The 15034-nt window shown below is 47.3% G+C and overlaps 1 protein-coding gene across 20 annotated transcripts in view; it reads left to right on the top strand.

Annotated features, from left to right (window-relative positions):
• Positions 1 to 5188: 5188 nt before the first annotated feature.
• The window catches only part of AAK1 (AP2 associated kinase 1), a 72109-nt gene continuing 62263 nt past the window's right edge, over positions 5189 to 15034 (top strand). For 16 of the 20 annotated variants that reach the window (XM_060683309.2, XM_087875757.1, XM_060683311.2 and 13 more), the window contains exons 1-2: positions 5228 to 5684; positions 6122 to 6556. In XM_060683309.2, the coding sequence (XP_060539292.2) occupies positions 6391 to 6556 (166 nt within the window). In that variant the 5' untranslated portion in view covers positions 5228 to 5684; positions 6122 to 6390. The other 4 variants (XM_060683310.2, XM_087875766.1, XM_087875767.1 and 1 more) reach the window with 3 other exon arrangements.

Below are 15034 nucleotides of genomic sequence, written 5' to 3' on the forward strand. Positions count from 1 at the left end.
CTATCTATCTACCTGCCTACCTACCTCTCTCTCTCTCTCTATCTACCTATCTCATCTATCTAACTATCTATCTATCATCTATCTATCTATCTATCTATCTATCTATCTATCTATCTATCTATCTATCTATCTATCTATCATTTATCTATCTCTCATCTATCTATCTATCATTTATCTATCAATCAATCTATCTACCTACCTACCTCTCTCTCTCTCTCTCTACCTATCTCTCATCTATCTATCTAACTATCTATCATTTATCTATCTATCTATCTATCTATCTATCTATCTATCTATCTATCTATCTATCATTTATCTATCTATCTATCTATCAATCATTTATCTATCTATCATTTATCTACCTATCTATCATTTATCAATCGATCTATCTATCTACCTACCTACCTCTCTCTCTCTCTCTCTCTCCCTATCTCTCATCTATCTATCTATCTATCCATCCATCCATGTCTGTCTATATCTAACTCTACAATTTCTCTACCTATGTGTCTATCCATCCCTCTCTCTCCCTCTCTCTGACTCTATCTACCACTCTCTCTCTCTATTTCTCTATCTACTTATGTGTCTGTCCATCCATCCATCCATCCATCCATCCATCCATCCATCCATCCATAGTTTGGATTGTTTTTGCAGGCTGTAGCCATTGACACTTCTGTGCATTGTGAGCGTGTACATTGTCTGCATCTCCTTTCCCACATCCTGGTGGACTTGACAGCCTAGGTTAGGCTTGTGGGTGCTCCCTCACCGGAGGCTTTTAACAACCATTTGTCTGGAATGATATAGGATCTCCTGTCCTGGGCAAAGGGCTGGACTAGAAGACCTCCGAGGTCCCTTCCAACTCTGTTATGATTCAATGATCGAATGGTTCTGCAACTGCATCCTGGAAGCCCCACCCAGGTGAATCCAGGTGAGTCCTGGCAGCTTTCCAGGAGGCAAGGCCTGGATTGCTTAACCTCCCAGGTGCTCTTGGAGACGCCAGATCACTGCCAAGTACAAAAAAGAAAAGGGGGAAAAATGGTCCACTTAATATATCCTGACAGTTGGCAGCGAATTCCTGATAAAGAAGCTCTTATTTTATGGGGCTTTTTGTCTGTGAGAAGATGATAGGAGGAGGAGAATCAGAGAGGGAAAATGGTGCGCCTGCTTCTTGTGCAAACGAAGTTTCACACACGTGTGAGTGCCCGCTACTTGTGCAAATGGAGCTGTGTGCAAGTGCATGCATTTTCCAAACAGACCAGGGCTCAGGGGTTGGAGTCTCCTGCTATAAATCAAGGTAGGCCTTTTTTGTTTTTGTTTTAGAAAAGCATATAATTCACTGTTCTTTGTTTATTTATTAAATCAGGTAAGTTTTAACTTTTTTCCTGCTTTAATGGATCAGAATTTAGAAGCCATTTTAACATGGTTTGGCTATGGAAAATTCCAAGAGAAAAAGGGAAGTCACAAAATGCCTATGCTAAACAGGAGCAATTGTCATGTCAGCCTATACGCCCTCTTCGAATACATAGATGGATGCCTTTTTGCAAGGCTTCTAAAAAATGATTTATTTTTGTGATTAATATTGCTGTTATGATCTATATAGTCTGCCTGCCTGCCTGCCTGCCTACCATCTGTAACACAAATAGACAAGGCCAAATCATTTTAATGCTGCTGGCTATAGCTGAAGAAGCTTCTTGGATGAGAAGCGAAAAGTCTTCGAAGAAAAACCAGAAAGTCTCTTGAAAAAGCACCTTTGGGCTGGTGGCTATACTTTTGAGTGCCAGAAGGTGGCAGTATGACCACATACAAGCTCAATGAGAAGTTAGTTTTAGGGCATTTAAAATGCTGAAAAAATACAGTTGATTGATGCTAATTGTCTTCACCCTTGGGACTCATGCAATCATACAAACAGGATATTTTCCCTGATATTGGTTTACATATCTTTGTTACAGGCATAAGGTGTGTGAACTATTTTCCTCAATCTCTAAATAGCAAATGTTCAGGGAGAGCAGAAATATTTGGAGTAAGTGTAAAACTATGGAAAGTTCTGTCTTGGGTCTACTTGTGCTATGTCTTATGCACAAGGTAGATTGCAGCTATATTTTGCTCAAAGCCTGTGAGGTTTTTTGAGATTTTCTGAGCTTGCGTGAATTGTTTCGACGGTCAATGTTTCTTTCTTTCTTTCTTTTAAATAAATATTTTTATTTCTTTATTTCTTAAATAATTAATAATTCTTAAATTTTATTCTTAAATAAATATTTTTATTTCTTTATTTTAAATTTTGTATTCATATGTTTTATTCTATGGCTGTTCACCGCCCTGAGTCCTTCGGGAGTAGGGCGGTATACAAATTGAAATAATAAATAATAAATAAATGTTTCGCTTCTCATCCAATCGTTTCTCACTGCATGGTGCTAGGTTGAAATGCTCCTATATTACCATATGTAGGAAGAAATATCCTTCTGGGTTCAGCTCCAAGTGGGGAAAAAGACACTGGAAACATGGAGACTGCTTGGAAAGATGGTTTAATGGTGGACAGGATCACGTGGTTTGAGTTCCTGAACAGAAAAGGGCAGATACAGCGAGTTTTCGGCTTTTATGCTCTCTCTGGCTTTGAACTTCCTGGGGCCCAGAAAGAGTATCCTGATTGGTTGTCAGACTCCCAGAGGGTGGGGGTCTTGGCTAGCCTTGCTGGCTGATGTAATCTTCCCAGGTGCCATGTGGTGAGTTTCTGTTGCTAGATGGGTCCTATTGTGTTGCAGATGATGGTCCATTGACAAAGATTTAGTTTCTGCCTCTAGCCCATTGACAAAGTACAGTGGACTAAAGCACTGTTATTAACAACTGCTGCTTGCAATTACTCAAGTTCAAATCTCACCAGGCTGAAGGTTGACTCAGCCTTCCATCCTTTCAAAGGTAGGTGAAATGAGGACCCAGATTGTGGGGGCAATTAGCTGACTTTGTATAAATATACAAAAGTATGAAGGCTATTGCTTAACGCATTGTAAGCCGCCCTGAGTCTCCGGAGAAGGGCGGTATATAAATTAAAGCAAAAAAAAAAGGGTGGGGGCAGGAAGATGGGAGCTGCTTCGTCTTTCAAACATGCTTCTCCATTTCTCCTCCAAGGAAACATAATATTCTGCCTTTTTAATATTTCCCAAAATATTTCATTCTTCTAGGAAAGGGGTGGGTGCTAACTTCCTACGCATATATACGTAGTTCTCCACTTATAACCATTCGTTTATTGACCATTTGAACTTACACCACTGAAAAAAAGTGACTTATGACCAGTTTTCACACTTACGACCATTGCAACAACTCTGGGGTTACGTGATCAAAATTCAGACTCTTGACAACTGGCGTGTGTTCATATGACATGCCGTGTCCCAGGGTCATGTGATCACAAGCAAAGTCAATGGGGGAACAAAATTCACTTAACAACTGTGTAACTAAATAAAAAACTCCAGCGATTCGCTGACCAACAGTGGCAAGAAAAGTGGTTCAGTTGGGGCAAAACTCCCTTAAAAATTGTCTTACTTTAAGCAACAAAAAATTTGGGCTCAGCTGTGGTTGAAAATGATGGGCTATCTGTACAAACTATTCTTCCCCTCTTCCCTTCCCGCACATCTTTGTTTAAAATCTAAATTACCCTTCTGGAGACTAAGCGTGCATATCCTACCAAAACTTAATTGGTTTAACCATAGTTTAGGGCAGTGATGGCTAACCTTTTTGCTGTCGCGTGCCAAAAGCAGGGGGAGCATGGGGAGGGGGTCGTGCTTGCATGTGCCTACACCCATAATTCAATGCTCCCTGCACATGCGCATACGAACCTCCGTGCTCCTCCTGCTTTTGGCGCACGATGGTATGGTGGGACCGGAAAGCCTGTTTTTTTCGCCCTCCCCAGGCTCCAGAGGCTTTCTAGGAGCCTCGGGAGGGTGAAAACAGCCTCCCCTCCACTGGAGGCCCTCCGGAGGCCAGAAACAGCCTGTTTCCTGACTTCCTGTGGGTCCAGAAGGCCCGAAAATTAGCTGGCCAGCACGCGCATGCACGCTGGAGCTCAGCTAGGGCAATATGCGTGTGCCCACTGATCCAAAAAGCTTCTTTTTGGTGCCACCATCCAGTCAGAGCTGAAGAAGCTTCTTGGATGAGAAGCGAAACATCTTCAAAGGAAAAACAAGAAAAGTTGCCTTCATTGCTGCTTACAGCTCTCTTGGCTCCAGAGAAGGCCCTGGAATGTGTGGCGTGGGTACCAGGAAGCCCACCAAGGGCAAGGAAGATGACTCTGGGGCTCCTTCATGCCTGGGTGGGGAAGGGGGGGTGCACAAGCCGCCCTCCCCTGCATCAACAGAGGGCCTGATCCTGCCGAGAGAGGCCTCTGCCCTTTAGCGGATCTTCAGTTGGCTCCGCGAGAGCCAAGCAGCTTCCTTGAAGGAGACCAGGGTGGGGTAGATAGAGATAAACCACGATAGATGTAAGCCATGATCATTACAAGCCAGGAACCTGTGATTGGCCTCTGAATTTCCCAGAATGCCTCTGGGCCTGTGGGGGGGTGGCTTTATTAATTGAAAACTCCACCTTCTCTTCCCTGCACCACTACTCCCCTCGAGGGTCCTCTGAAGGTCCATGCTGGCAGCAGAGGATTATGGGAATCGGAATCCAAAAGGCTTTGTAAGCGCTCCTTGGGGGGAGGCCAGAAGTAGGGTTGGGAAAAGCTTGCAGGAAACGGCCTTTAGAGCCAGCTGGGTCTAAATGCTGGGTGCTAAATGGCTGGGAAAGGGGGCTACAACCCCCTTGGGATTATTTAGAAAGGCATCCCTTTAAAGCAGTGTTTCTCAAGCTTGGAAGGTTGAAGATGGGTGGACTTCAACTCCCAGAATCCCCCAGCCAGCGCTGCTGGCTGGGGGATTCTGGGAGTTGAAGTCCACCCATCTTCAAGCTTCTAAGCTTGAGAAACACTGCTTTAAAGCCCCCCCCCCAACGTCACGATCACGGGAACCAAAACTCAGTCCGTGCAAAAGCTTGGCCTGTCGGAACCCCCCTCCCCCCATCCACCTGAGAACCTGGCGGACTACATCTCCCGTCACCCCGCTTCCCCGACTTTCCCCCCCCCCTCCCCGTTGCTATCTGGGACTTGTAGTCTCCGCGGGAGGTGGTGGTGGGGGCGGCGCCTCCTCCCTCGGAGGGAAACTACTCTTCCCAGCATGCCAAGCGGCAGAACGGCTGGTGCGATTTTGAAAAAAAAAAAAAAAAAAAGAAGGTGGACGGAGCGGGAGGGGGGGCAGAAAAGTACAGGGAGCCCCCTTCGCGAAGCTGCTCCTCCTCCCCCCTCCTCTCCTCCCCGCTTGGGGGGTTTTCAGGGCGGGGGGCTTGGGGGGGGTCCCAGAGAGGGGGGGGGCAGAGAGAGAGAGGAAGGGCGGGCGAAGGTTTCCCTCCTCCTCCTCCTCCTCCTCCTGCTGGCTCGGGGGAAGCGGCCCTTCCTGTGACGGTCCATTTCCTGGCCGGAGCGGGCAGCGGGCGGAGGGGGAGACGGGCAGCGGCGGCGGCTGCACGGCATGGTCTTCTCGCTGCCGGCCCCCCCGGCTGCCTCCGCCGCTCCTCGCCTGCCCGCCGCTGCTACAGTGTAGCGATGCTGCAGGGCCGGCGCGGCGCCCGCAGCGGAAGCCGCGATGGTAACACTGTGGCCCGGCCAGGTAGCTGCGCCCGCGGGAGGCCGGAGGGGGAAGGGAAGGGAGGGGAGGAAAGGAGGAGAGGGGGAGGCCGCGGCCCCTCAGGCAGCTGCTGTGGGGAGGAGGGGGGCTCCCCGCGCCCTCCTTTCTGGGGGGGGGGCTTTAAGAAGGCCTCCTCGGCCGCTGCTGTGGGGGGAGGGAGGGGGCGGCAAGAGAGGAGGGGGGCTCCCCGACCCCTCTTCCTCCTCCTCCTCCTTTGGGTGGGGGGGGTTGAAGAAGGGGCCTCCTCGGCCTCTGCTTTCTCCCCCCTCCCCACCTTTCCCAGCTCCTTGGGCCCCTTCCCATCCCTTGCAAGAACCCCCCCCCTTGCCTAATATTGACCCCTGAAGCTCTGTGGGGGCAGCGACCGACCTATATAAATAACCTGTCTCTTTTTTTTCTCCCCCCCTCCCCCCCCACAGGTCTGAGTGCGAATCGCAGCCGCTGGACTGGGCCAGCGAAACCTTCCTGGGCTGCCCTTTAAGGAGGGGGAAGCAGAAGAGCTTGCCTCCCCCCACCCACCCCCCATCCCCAGTCCTTCCTTTCGGCCCGCCTGGCAGGGAGCTCTTGTCCGTTTGACCTTCTCCCTCCCTCTGTGGCGGAGGGAAGCCTGGCACCCCCCTAGCTGAAGAAGAAGAGGAAGAAGAAGAAGCCAAGGGGGGGAGGGGCACAGGTTGGCACTTTGGGGACCATGAAGAAATTTTTTGACTCTCGCCGGGAGCAGGGAGGATCCGGAGCTGGTTCGGGCACCCTCGGAGGCGGTAGTAGCAGCAGCACCGGGCCTGGGAGTGGATACGTTGGCCGTGTCTTCAGCGTGGGGAGGCAGCAGGTGACGGTGGAGGAGGTAGTGGCAGAAGGTAAGCCCAGGACGGGTCTTCCTCTCTTCCCCCACCCCCCAAATAGCTAATCCAATTAGGGGGCAAACAGGCTTCAATGTAATTTGGGCATTGATCTCCCACAATCCCGCTGTCTTGTTTTGTTGTGGAGAGGTGCTGCTCCTGAGAGCGGAAATTACCTTTTTTATTAAAATGTGTATATATATATATATGAGGGCTAAGAGGGATGAATGGCGTAGGCAGCAGGGGTCTCTCCAACCCAGGCAACTTTTAAGATTTTTTGGACTCCAACTCCCAGGATTCCAAGCTGGCTGAGGAATCCTGGGAATTGAAGTCCACAAGTTGCCAGCTTTAGAGACCCCCCCCCCAAATAGGGGGACAACCCAGCCTTGAGTTTCCAATCAACAGGCAGCCCTGAAACAGCCCCTCTGAGAACATGCAGCCAACACTCTCCACCCCCCCCCCCGTATTTCCTTCACCCGCGTAATAATGTACCAACCCCTCCTCCTTCCTTAATGGTGTTGCGTAATGTGCTTCGCTGATGCAAAGCCGAGCGTTTCTTCTCCTTCTGGTGCCGCCGCTGTAAATAAAGGGATAATGAGATGCATAGGTGGGATTTCCTCTCTCTATTCAGAGCCTTTGCTGCGTCACAAGGCTAAGGGTGGCCTGTTTGTCAGGGGGGTTGGGGGGCTCCGGGCTCCAAAAGCTGGGGTTCTCTTTGAGCCAAGGCAAAGGCTCCCTGAAGATTGCACTCTGCCCATGGGCAATGCAGAACACAAAAAACCACCATCCTGGCTTGCCTTGGAGCTAAAACGCACATTTCAGTTGCTTTTGCCTCTGAAGGCTCCAATTTTGTTTTGGTCCCTGGTTAGTTTATTAATCAGATTAATTTAGGCGCTGGCGGTAAGGAGCAAATTCCGTAGGGAAGAAGCAGGGTTGACCTTCCAAGTTTCTTTGTCTCTTGACGTGGTGATGGACAGGCATCATGGGGGGAGGGGGGGAGGGGGAGAAAAGAGTTAAGGCTTATGCAATGCATCAGCGAGAGGGAAAGAGGGAAATTGCTTAGCGGAATGCAATGGGTTCGGTCCGGGTTTCCTTAGGGATGGGCAATTCTCTATCCTTCTGCCAGGTCCCTTCGCTCCAGCATAGAGGAGATACCGAGTGGTGCATCTTCCATGCTGGACTTTGGAATGGGACCAGCTGGGATGGGTTCTGATTCTGACTCCTAGGTTTCCGAGATGCTGCTGGTCAGGATAGATTGCCGCAGACACGGCACAAGAGTACAGAGGGATCGGGCAAGCAGCCAGACCTCATCGTGTCTCTCCCACTTGCTCCAACAATTATGAAGCCTGGACAAAATGCTGAGTCCCGAATTTACCCGGGCGGGGTAAATCCTGCTGATTCAGAGGAGATCTCGTCTAGGCTGGGATCTCAGGAGGGGAGCTTTTAGTGAGGTGGGGTCCTGCAGGGAAGTTAAAGCCTTCTTTGTGGTTAAGTAATTGCTGAACAAGCCTCATGAGCTCCTTGCCAGTAGATTCCTTCGTGGAGAGAATGTGATCCCTTCATTCCACCTACCCAACCCCGAAACTTGCCTGCTTGTACCTCAATATAGTGAGCTTGGAATGAGGGCAAAGTGGTTGGTTTCTCTAAACTATGGCTTAGTTTTATTGGAAACCATCCTGGGGAATGTTGAGACTTACATTATGATTGCTGAAATGTAGATGGGCTAAAGCAGGGGTCTCCAACCTTTAAGCCTGGAGGACTTCAACTCCCAGAATTCCCCCAGCCAGCTTTGCTAAGGAAATTTCTCCTTAGTTCTAGGTTTTATTTATTTATTTTATTTTTAAATTTGTATACCGCCCTTCTCCCTGAGGACTCAGGGCGGTGAACAGCCAAGTAAAAACATAAACTGTGTTTATGTTATGCTTCTCTGCTTCTCTAGTTTCCACCCATTGCTTCTTGTTCTATTCTCTTTGGAATAGAGGTTGACCCCCTCTTCTTTGGGGCAACCCCTGAGATATTGGAAGACTGCTATTATGTCACCCCTAGTCCTTCTTTTCACTAGACTGGCCATACCTAGTTATCTCAACTGTTCTTCATACAATTTTGCCTCCAGCCCCCTAATCATCTTCATTGTCCTTCTCTGCACTCTTTCCAGAGTGTCAACATCCTTTTTATGTCATGGCGACCAAAACTGGATGCCGTATTTCAAGTGTGATCTTGCCATGGCATTATAAAGTGGTAGCAATGCTTCTGTGATCTTGATTCCTGAATCCTGGGAGTTGTAGTCCAATTTCTCCGGAGGGCACCTGTGTGAGACAGATTGATCTTCTGTTACATCTAGGCCCCATGAGTTTGGGCCTAAAATCCCACTTATCCGTGAATCTTTGAGTGAACCTGAGGAACTCTAAGCAAAGGATGGTGGTAGCTCAACATAACACTTTGCATATTGCATTGAGGCTATGAATAATTTAGCCCTGAAATAGTAAACTACCAGAAGGAAGTCTTCTTTAACTCCGTGAAGAAACCTAGTTTGAGTTGGTCTGAAGGCCATTTGCTGTCTTAAGGCGACACAGAATCCTTTGGAAGAGGGTCTTTTGGCTGAAGGGTGAGTCAAAATATTTCTAAGCAGCAAGAGAGTTTTATATAGCATTCATGCTGGCGTCTTAACTCCTTGCTGAAAACGGAAAAGTTTTTTTTTTAATATCTGAATTATGTATTAGTTAAACAGAATTGTAAAGCAGTATCAAAGACAGCAGGTCCTTAAGATCAAAGTGGCTGTTGTGGGCACGTGGTTACTTCTTCGTTTTTTCTCTTTGGTTGCGACAAAAATTAAGTTTCAAGATCTCGCATGGAAGGAATTTGCTGGCTCGGGAATTCTGGGAGTTGAAGTCCACAAGTCTTAAAGTTGCCAAGGTTGCTGGCTGAGGAATTCTGGGAGTTGAAGTCCACAAGTCTTAAAGTTGCCAAGGGTGGAGACCCCTGGCCCAGAACAGGAGATATGAAAACTATCACTTTCACCTTTGTCTTTGGTTTGGATGATTGTAATTTATTTTACACGGGGCTGCTCTTGAACAAACATCCATTGGCACACCTTTTTTGCTTATGGGAAAGTCTTATTACTGCCAATACAGCATCATTGCTGTGGAAGCTTCACTGTCTACTGGTGAGCTATTCAAGGAGCTAATTAAAAGTGCCAACGAGCTCAGGAGATGGGACTCTTATCACCGACTTTCGCAGGTAGATTCTGCCCCTTCCCAAAGTCTCAAGGAAGCAGGTGATGAATGTGCCAAAAGTTTCAACAGGAGCAGCTGTGTTTCCTTTTGGTGCCTGTCTCACCTGGTAGTCTGTGCCCTAAAGGGAGGATGGGGACTGCCCTCCAACTTTCATGGCTTGTTCAAGCTTTTCAGAAGTTGTTTGTAGAGGGATCATGGTTTTTTGGGGGGCAGTGATGGATGAATAGGGCGATATCTCTGGACTATGATTCATTTTATTTGATTTTGCATTGGTATTTCGTGACTCTCGTTCTTTCTGTATTCTAGTTCAGGGGTCTCCAACCCTGGCAACTTTAAGACTTGTAGACTTCAACTCCCAGAATTCAGCCAAGCTTTGCTGGCTGAGGAACTCTAGGAGTTGAAGTCCACCAGTCTTAAAGCTGCCAAGGTTGGAGACCCCTGTTCTAGTTAGCATTGCTTCAGACTGAACTGGTACATGGTGTGCATGTTTATAAATAAATAAATTATTAAGCTAACGTCCCCCTGGAGCCAAATTTAACTCCTGGTAGCATCACACACAGATTGGTGGAGTTTTCTTGGCAGTGGAACACAAACAGATTGTCTTCCCTTCTTCTGTGATGTTGACTTCCCAGTCTAGTCTACAGCTTTGGAATTTCAGCCCCCCCCAAATATTAACAAGACCCCCCAACCTGCTTAATGTCAAACAGACAAGGTCAGCTTAGATCTGGGAAGACCTGGGCTACACCAGGGAATATCACAGAAGAAGGGAAGACAGTCGGGTTCTGTTCCTCTGCCAAGAAAACTCCACCGATCGGAGGGCCCATCCTTGAACCCGGAGTTCTTACTGGAAACACAAAATGACCAAGCTCAAATTATCCTAGTTTTGGCACATTATTTGAAGACTCGGATTTCTAGAAGAAGGCTCTGATGTTGGGAAACGTAGAAGGAAAGAGAAGATAGCAAGGTGGATGGACTCAATTGCTTTGGAGATAAGGCACCATTGAAAGATCTGAAAGGCCAGGTTGAGAGCATCTCATCCTAGGAAAGTTCCATCTGTGTGGCCTTTAAGAGTTGAAACTGGCTTCATAGAACGGAAGCGATCAATGGAAAGGCCCAGGTTCTTTGAAAAATCCATAGTGCGTAGAAAGGTTGGAAGAAAAGGGAAGAAGGTGGATGGACTCTGTTACAGTGGGATCAGGACACAATTGCAAGACCAGGCTAGGGACAGATCAGGGATGGTCCATCCTGGAGAAAATTAAACCATGAAGCATCCACACTGACTTGATGACACATAATCCCCCCTTCCCCCCAAAGGTCTTCTTTCCGCTTCTTCTGTGTCATTCTTTAGGGGGAAAAGATGATGTCACTGGTCCTTTCTTAAGCTGCTTCCTCATAGGCTCATTTTCTGTCTGGGGACCTTATTTCGGAGAACATTTACACACCTCAGCATTTCAAGAGTGACGCTGACTCATGCCAAAGACTCTCCTAGGTTCCACCAGAGGTTGGTAGAGGTTCTGTGAAAGATCACGAGGGAACAAAATCGGTTTTGGAAGTTTGTGCACTGTGCAATTCTAGCGTGTGCAGTGGTGGGAATTCTATGTGCCATGGCCCAGATGCCAGCCTGCCTCTAGATTGGGTTGGTAGAAATGAATTGTACTGCAGTGTTTTTGTGTTTTTCTTTCTTTCTTTCTTTCTTTCTTTCTTTCTTTCTTTCTTTCTTTCTTTCTTTCTCTCTCTCTCTCTCTCTCTCTCTCTCTCTCTCTCTCTCTCCTTCCTCCTTCCTTCCTTCCTTCCTTCCTTCCTTCCTTCCTTCCTTCCTTCCTTCCTTCCTTCCTTCCTTGAAACCTGAAGATTATTTCAAGGATTTCTCGAGGGTAAAACAGTAGTGAAAGGTTGCTCTACTCCAACCCTCTCTTCCTAGAATGGCCACCAAAATTCCAGGGCAGAAGCTTGCAATGTCTGAGGCTCATGAAGTTCTTTACTGGCATTGAGGAGGTCACTGATTTTCATGGCTCCAGGGACGGAGCTTGAAGTGCTTCTTCTGAAGCTGTTCCACACCACACCACACCAAAGCTGGCTGAGGAATTCTGGGATTTAAAGCCCACAAGTCTTAAAGTTGCCATGGTTGGAGACCCCTGAGTAAGAGAGTCCCCGACATAGCCATGGTGCCTCTCCTTTTAAACTGTCCCCTTAGAGCCAGTTTGGGGAATGGCCCCCACTTCCCCTCGTTCCTGTCTCTTCTGCAATGCAGACAGCCCCCCTACCCACCAACGCAGACCAGGTGGACTGATGAGGAGTTTAGTGCCTTCTTCTTAAGAGTAGGATTAAAATCAGTTAAGGAAGATGGCTTTGAATTGGATGGGGAAGTACCCCTTCAAAGGGGTCGGGCAGGAGGGGGAGCTGATTCCCCCCCTCCCATCCCCATGCTGTGCCCTGCTCCTCTTGCTTTCTAGGGAAGAGGATCAAAAGGAAGAAAGTCAGCATTAAAAAGAGCGGAAACTCTTGGCTGTCTCATGACTGCACACTTCTCGGAGCTGAGTCATGTTCCTGTGCACACACTCGCTCGCTCACTCACTGACACTTTCCCGGTGTTTTTCCTTGCAAGTCGGATGTTGTCGACTGTCAGGCGGTAGCAAAAGGGAGATCTTTGGTTTCTAAGCCACTGGTTAAGGTTGCGTTTGTTGTCTTGGTTTTAAGCCACTAGTTAAGGTTGTGTTTTTCACCATTCCTTCGCCTGAGAACGGTTGCAGGATTTTGTGCTTCTGCTTTGCCAGAGCTGCCCTTCGCTGAGTCACCGTCCGGTTTGCACCCCATGGTTGGAAGGAGGTCAGCCCCAGAGGGGGAGTTGCGCGAAAGGCGGCATTATTGGCCTGGGGGTGGCCGCATCTGGGCTCGGTGAATTTCCTCGGTGGATGCCAAATCTGTGAATCTCTGGCTGGCTGTGTTCATATACCATGCAGAGCTCCAGGCCAGTTAAAGTAGCATTTAGCAATATGCTAAGATTGGTTTCTATGAAGCTGAGCTGGTACTTTTGTTGTTCAGCAGGCTGTGTCAGTTGTTTGCTCAGTTTTGGAATGGTGTGGCCTCAGAAACTAGGTTGCTTCATTAACCACGCTAAGACTGTTGTGTGAATCCACCTAGGCTTGGTGGGCATGGGGGACAGTTTAGTTTATTATATATATTATTATTATATTTGTATACCGCCCTTCTCCCGAGGGACTCAGTCACAATCCCAGCAGATCACAACCTTCTAAAAAGGACGGAACAATTCAATCAATCAGAATAGAGCTGGAAGGGATCCCCAGAGGTCTTCCAGTCTAACCCCCTGCTCGAGCAGGAGACCCTATACCATTCCAGACAAGTGACTGTCCAATCTCTTCTTAAAAGCCTCCAGTTACGAAGCCCCTACAATTTCTGAAGTTCCACTGATTAATTGTCCTCACTGTTAGGAAGTTTCTCCTTAATTCCAGGTTGCTTCTCTCCTTGATGAGTTTCCATCCATTGCTTCTTATCCTGCCTTCAGGCGCTTTGGAGAATAGCTTGACCCCCTCTTCTTTGGGGCAGCCCCTCAAATAGTAGAATACTGCTATTATGTCGTTCCCCCCCTCCCCAAAATCCTCCTTTTCTCAAGACTGGCCATGCCCAATTCTTGCCACCGTTCTTCATATGGTTTAATCTCCAGGCCTTTGATCATCTTAGTTTAATCACCAATGAAAGTGGCACTTTGGAACAAGAAAAGTCAGTTGTGTATTTATTTGCTGGATTGGTGTCCTGCCTTTCCTTCAGCAGCTCAAGGCAGCCTAAGTGGGGTCTGCATTCAGCGGTTCGATTACCCGCTGGTTAGACCTTCACATGTGGATCAACCCTCCACCTAGGAAGTCTCCCTGCGAAAGCCTGTTCCGCCGAATGGCAGCTTGTAAACTTTGTAGTGCATAACAATCCAGTGTTGTCTGGCATCCCGGCGTGTTTCTCAATGCGAGCATGCTGGGGGGATGTGCCAAGCCATCAGAAAAGGTCATTAGGACATTGGGTAAAAGTGGAAGTCACTCCGAACTCCACGTCCAGATGCCCACCGATCACACAGGGATGCGATCTGGCAGCCAACAGGATTGGGGGGCGTAGCACAACAGTTTTAACTGCCCTCTGATCGGTAATTTAATCTTCTTTAAAGCAGAATTGGCCAGCCTTAGGAGCCCTTCAAGACTTGCAAGTCAAATAGACTCCGGCCTATTATTCCGAGGCAGCTGGGAAGGTTTTATCCTCTTTTCTGAAGTCTCTTCGGGCTGATTCTCAGCATCTTGTTACGCAGCAGTTGGAGACTCTGTAGTTGGAATTACCATATTAATGACTTCATTATGCAGACTTACAAACTGCTGAAGGGTGCTCTTCGATGACGAAAGCCTACAAGTGGTTTATTTTATTTATTTATTTATTTTATTTAAATTTGTATACCGCCCTTCTCCTGGTTTACCTGCTGCCTGGCTGCAAACAGGATCAAGGAGTTTCTAGGAGTAGGTGGTGAACATTTTGAGTGTTTGGCTCAGGGTGGATTTGATTTAAATCGAGTTGATTTAAATCACAATTTAAATCATGACTTAAATCACTAGTAAAAAGGCTTGATTTAAATCCACTCGATTTAAATCATAATTTTTAAAGAGCAACTGTCATCTCTGCTACTGCTTTGACCCACTGTTGACTCACCGATAGTCCCAGTGTTGCAGAATATACAGCCTCATGCTACGTAACTAAGCTCCATTTCATGCTGAATAAACTCAATTATTTATGTATCTTAAATAGAAAACTATCTTACGATAGATTTTTACCCCAAAAGTTTTTTATTAAAATAAATTTGATAAAAATAAAAAAAATCCATTTTAAATCAAAAAAATCCGATTTAAGTAAAAAAAAATCAGTGATTTTTATCCACCCTGGTTTGGCTCAATCTTCACATTCCTTTCCCTCGGCTATTTCCCTGGCTCTTTGGCCCTGGAGAACTTTTCTGTGCAATTCCAGTGGAATCAAGCTTCACAACATCCTGCGCAAGGTGTGTTTTTGAACTCAGGACCACTTGCGTTCTTCTTTCTTTTATAAAGCATTTATTGCATGGCAACTTTAAGGCTTGTTTGACTTCTTCAACTCCCAGAATGCCGGCTGGGAAATTCTGAGATTTGAAGTCCACAAGTCTTAAAGTTGCCGAAGTTGGACACCCCTGATTTATTGTACAGGTAGTCCTTGACTTACAACAGTTCGTTTAATGACCGAA

The sequence above is a fragment of the Pantherophis guttatus genome, chromosome 9 (genome assembly GCF_059756535.1).
Source record: "Pantherophis guttatus breed Tessera chromosome 9, ASM5975653v1, whole genome shotgun sequence".
NCBI lineage: Eukaryota > Metazoa > Chordata > Lepidosauria > Squamata > Colubridae > Pantherophis > Pantherophis guttatus.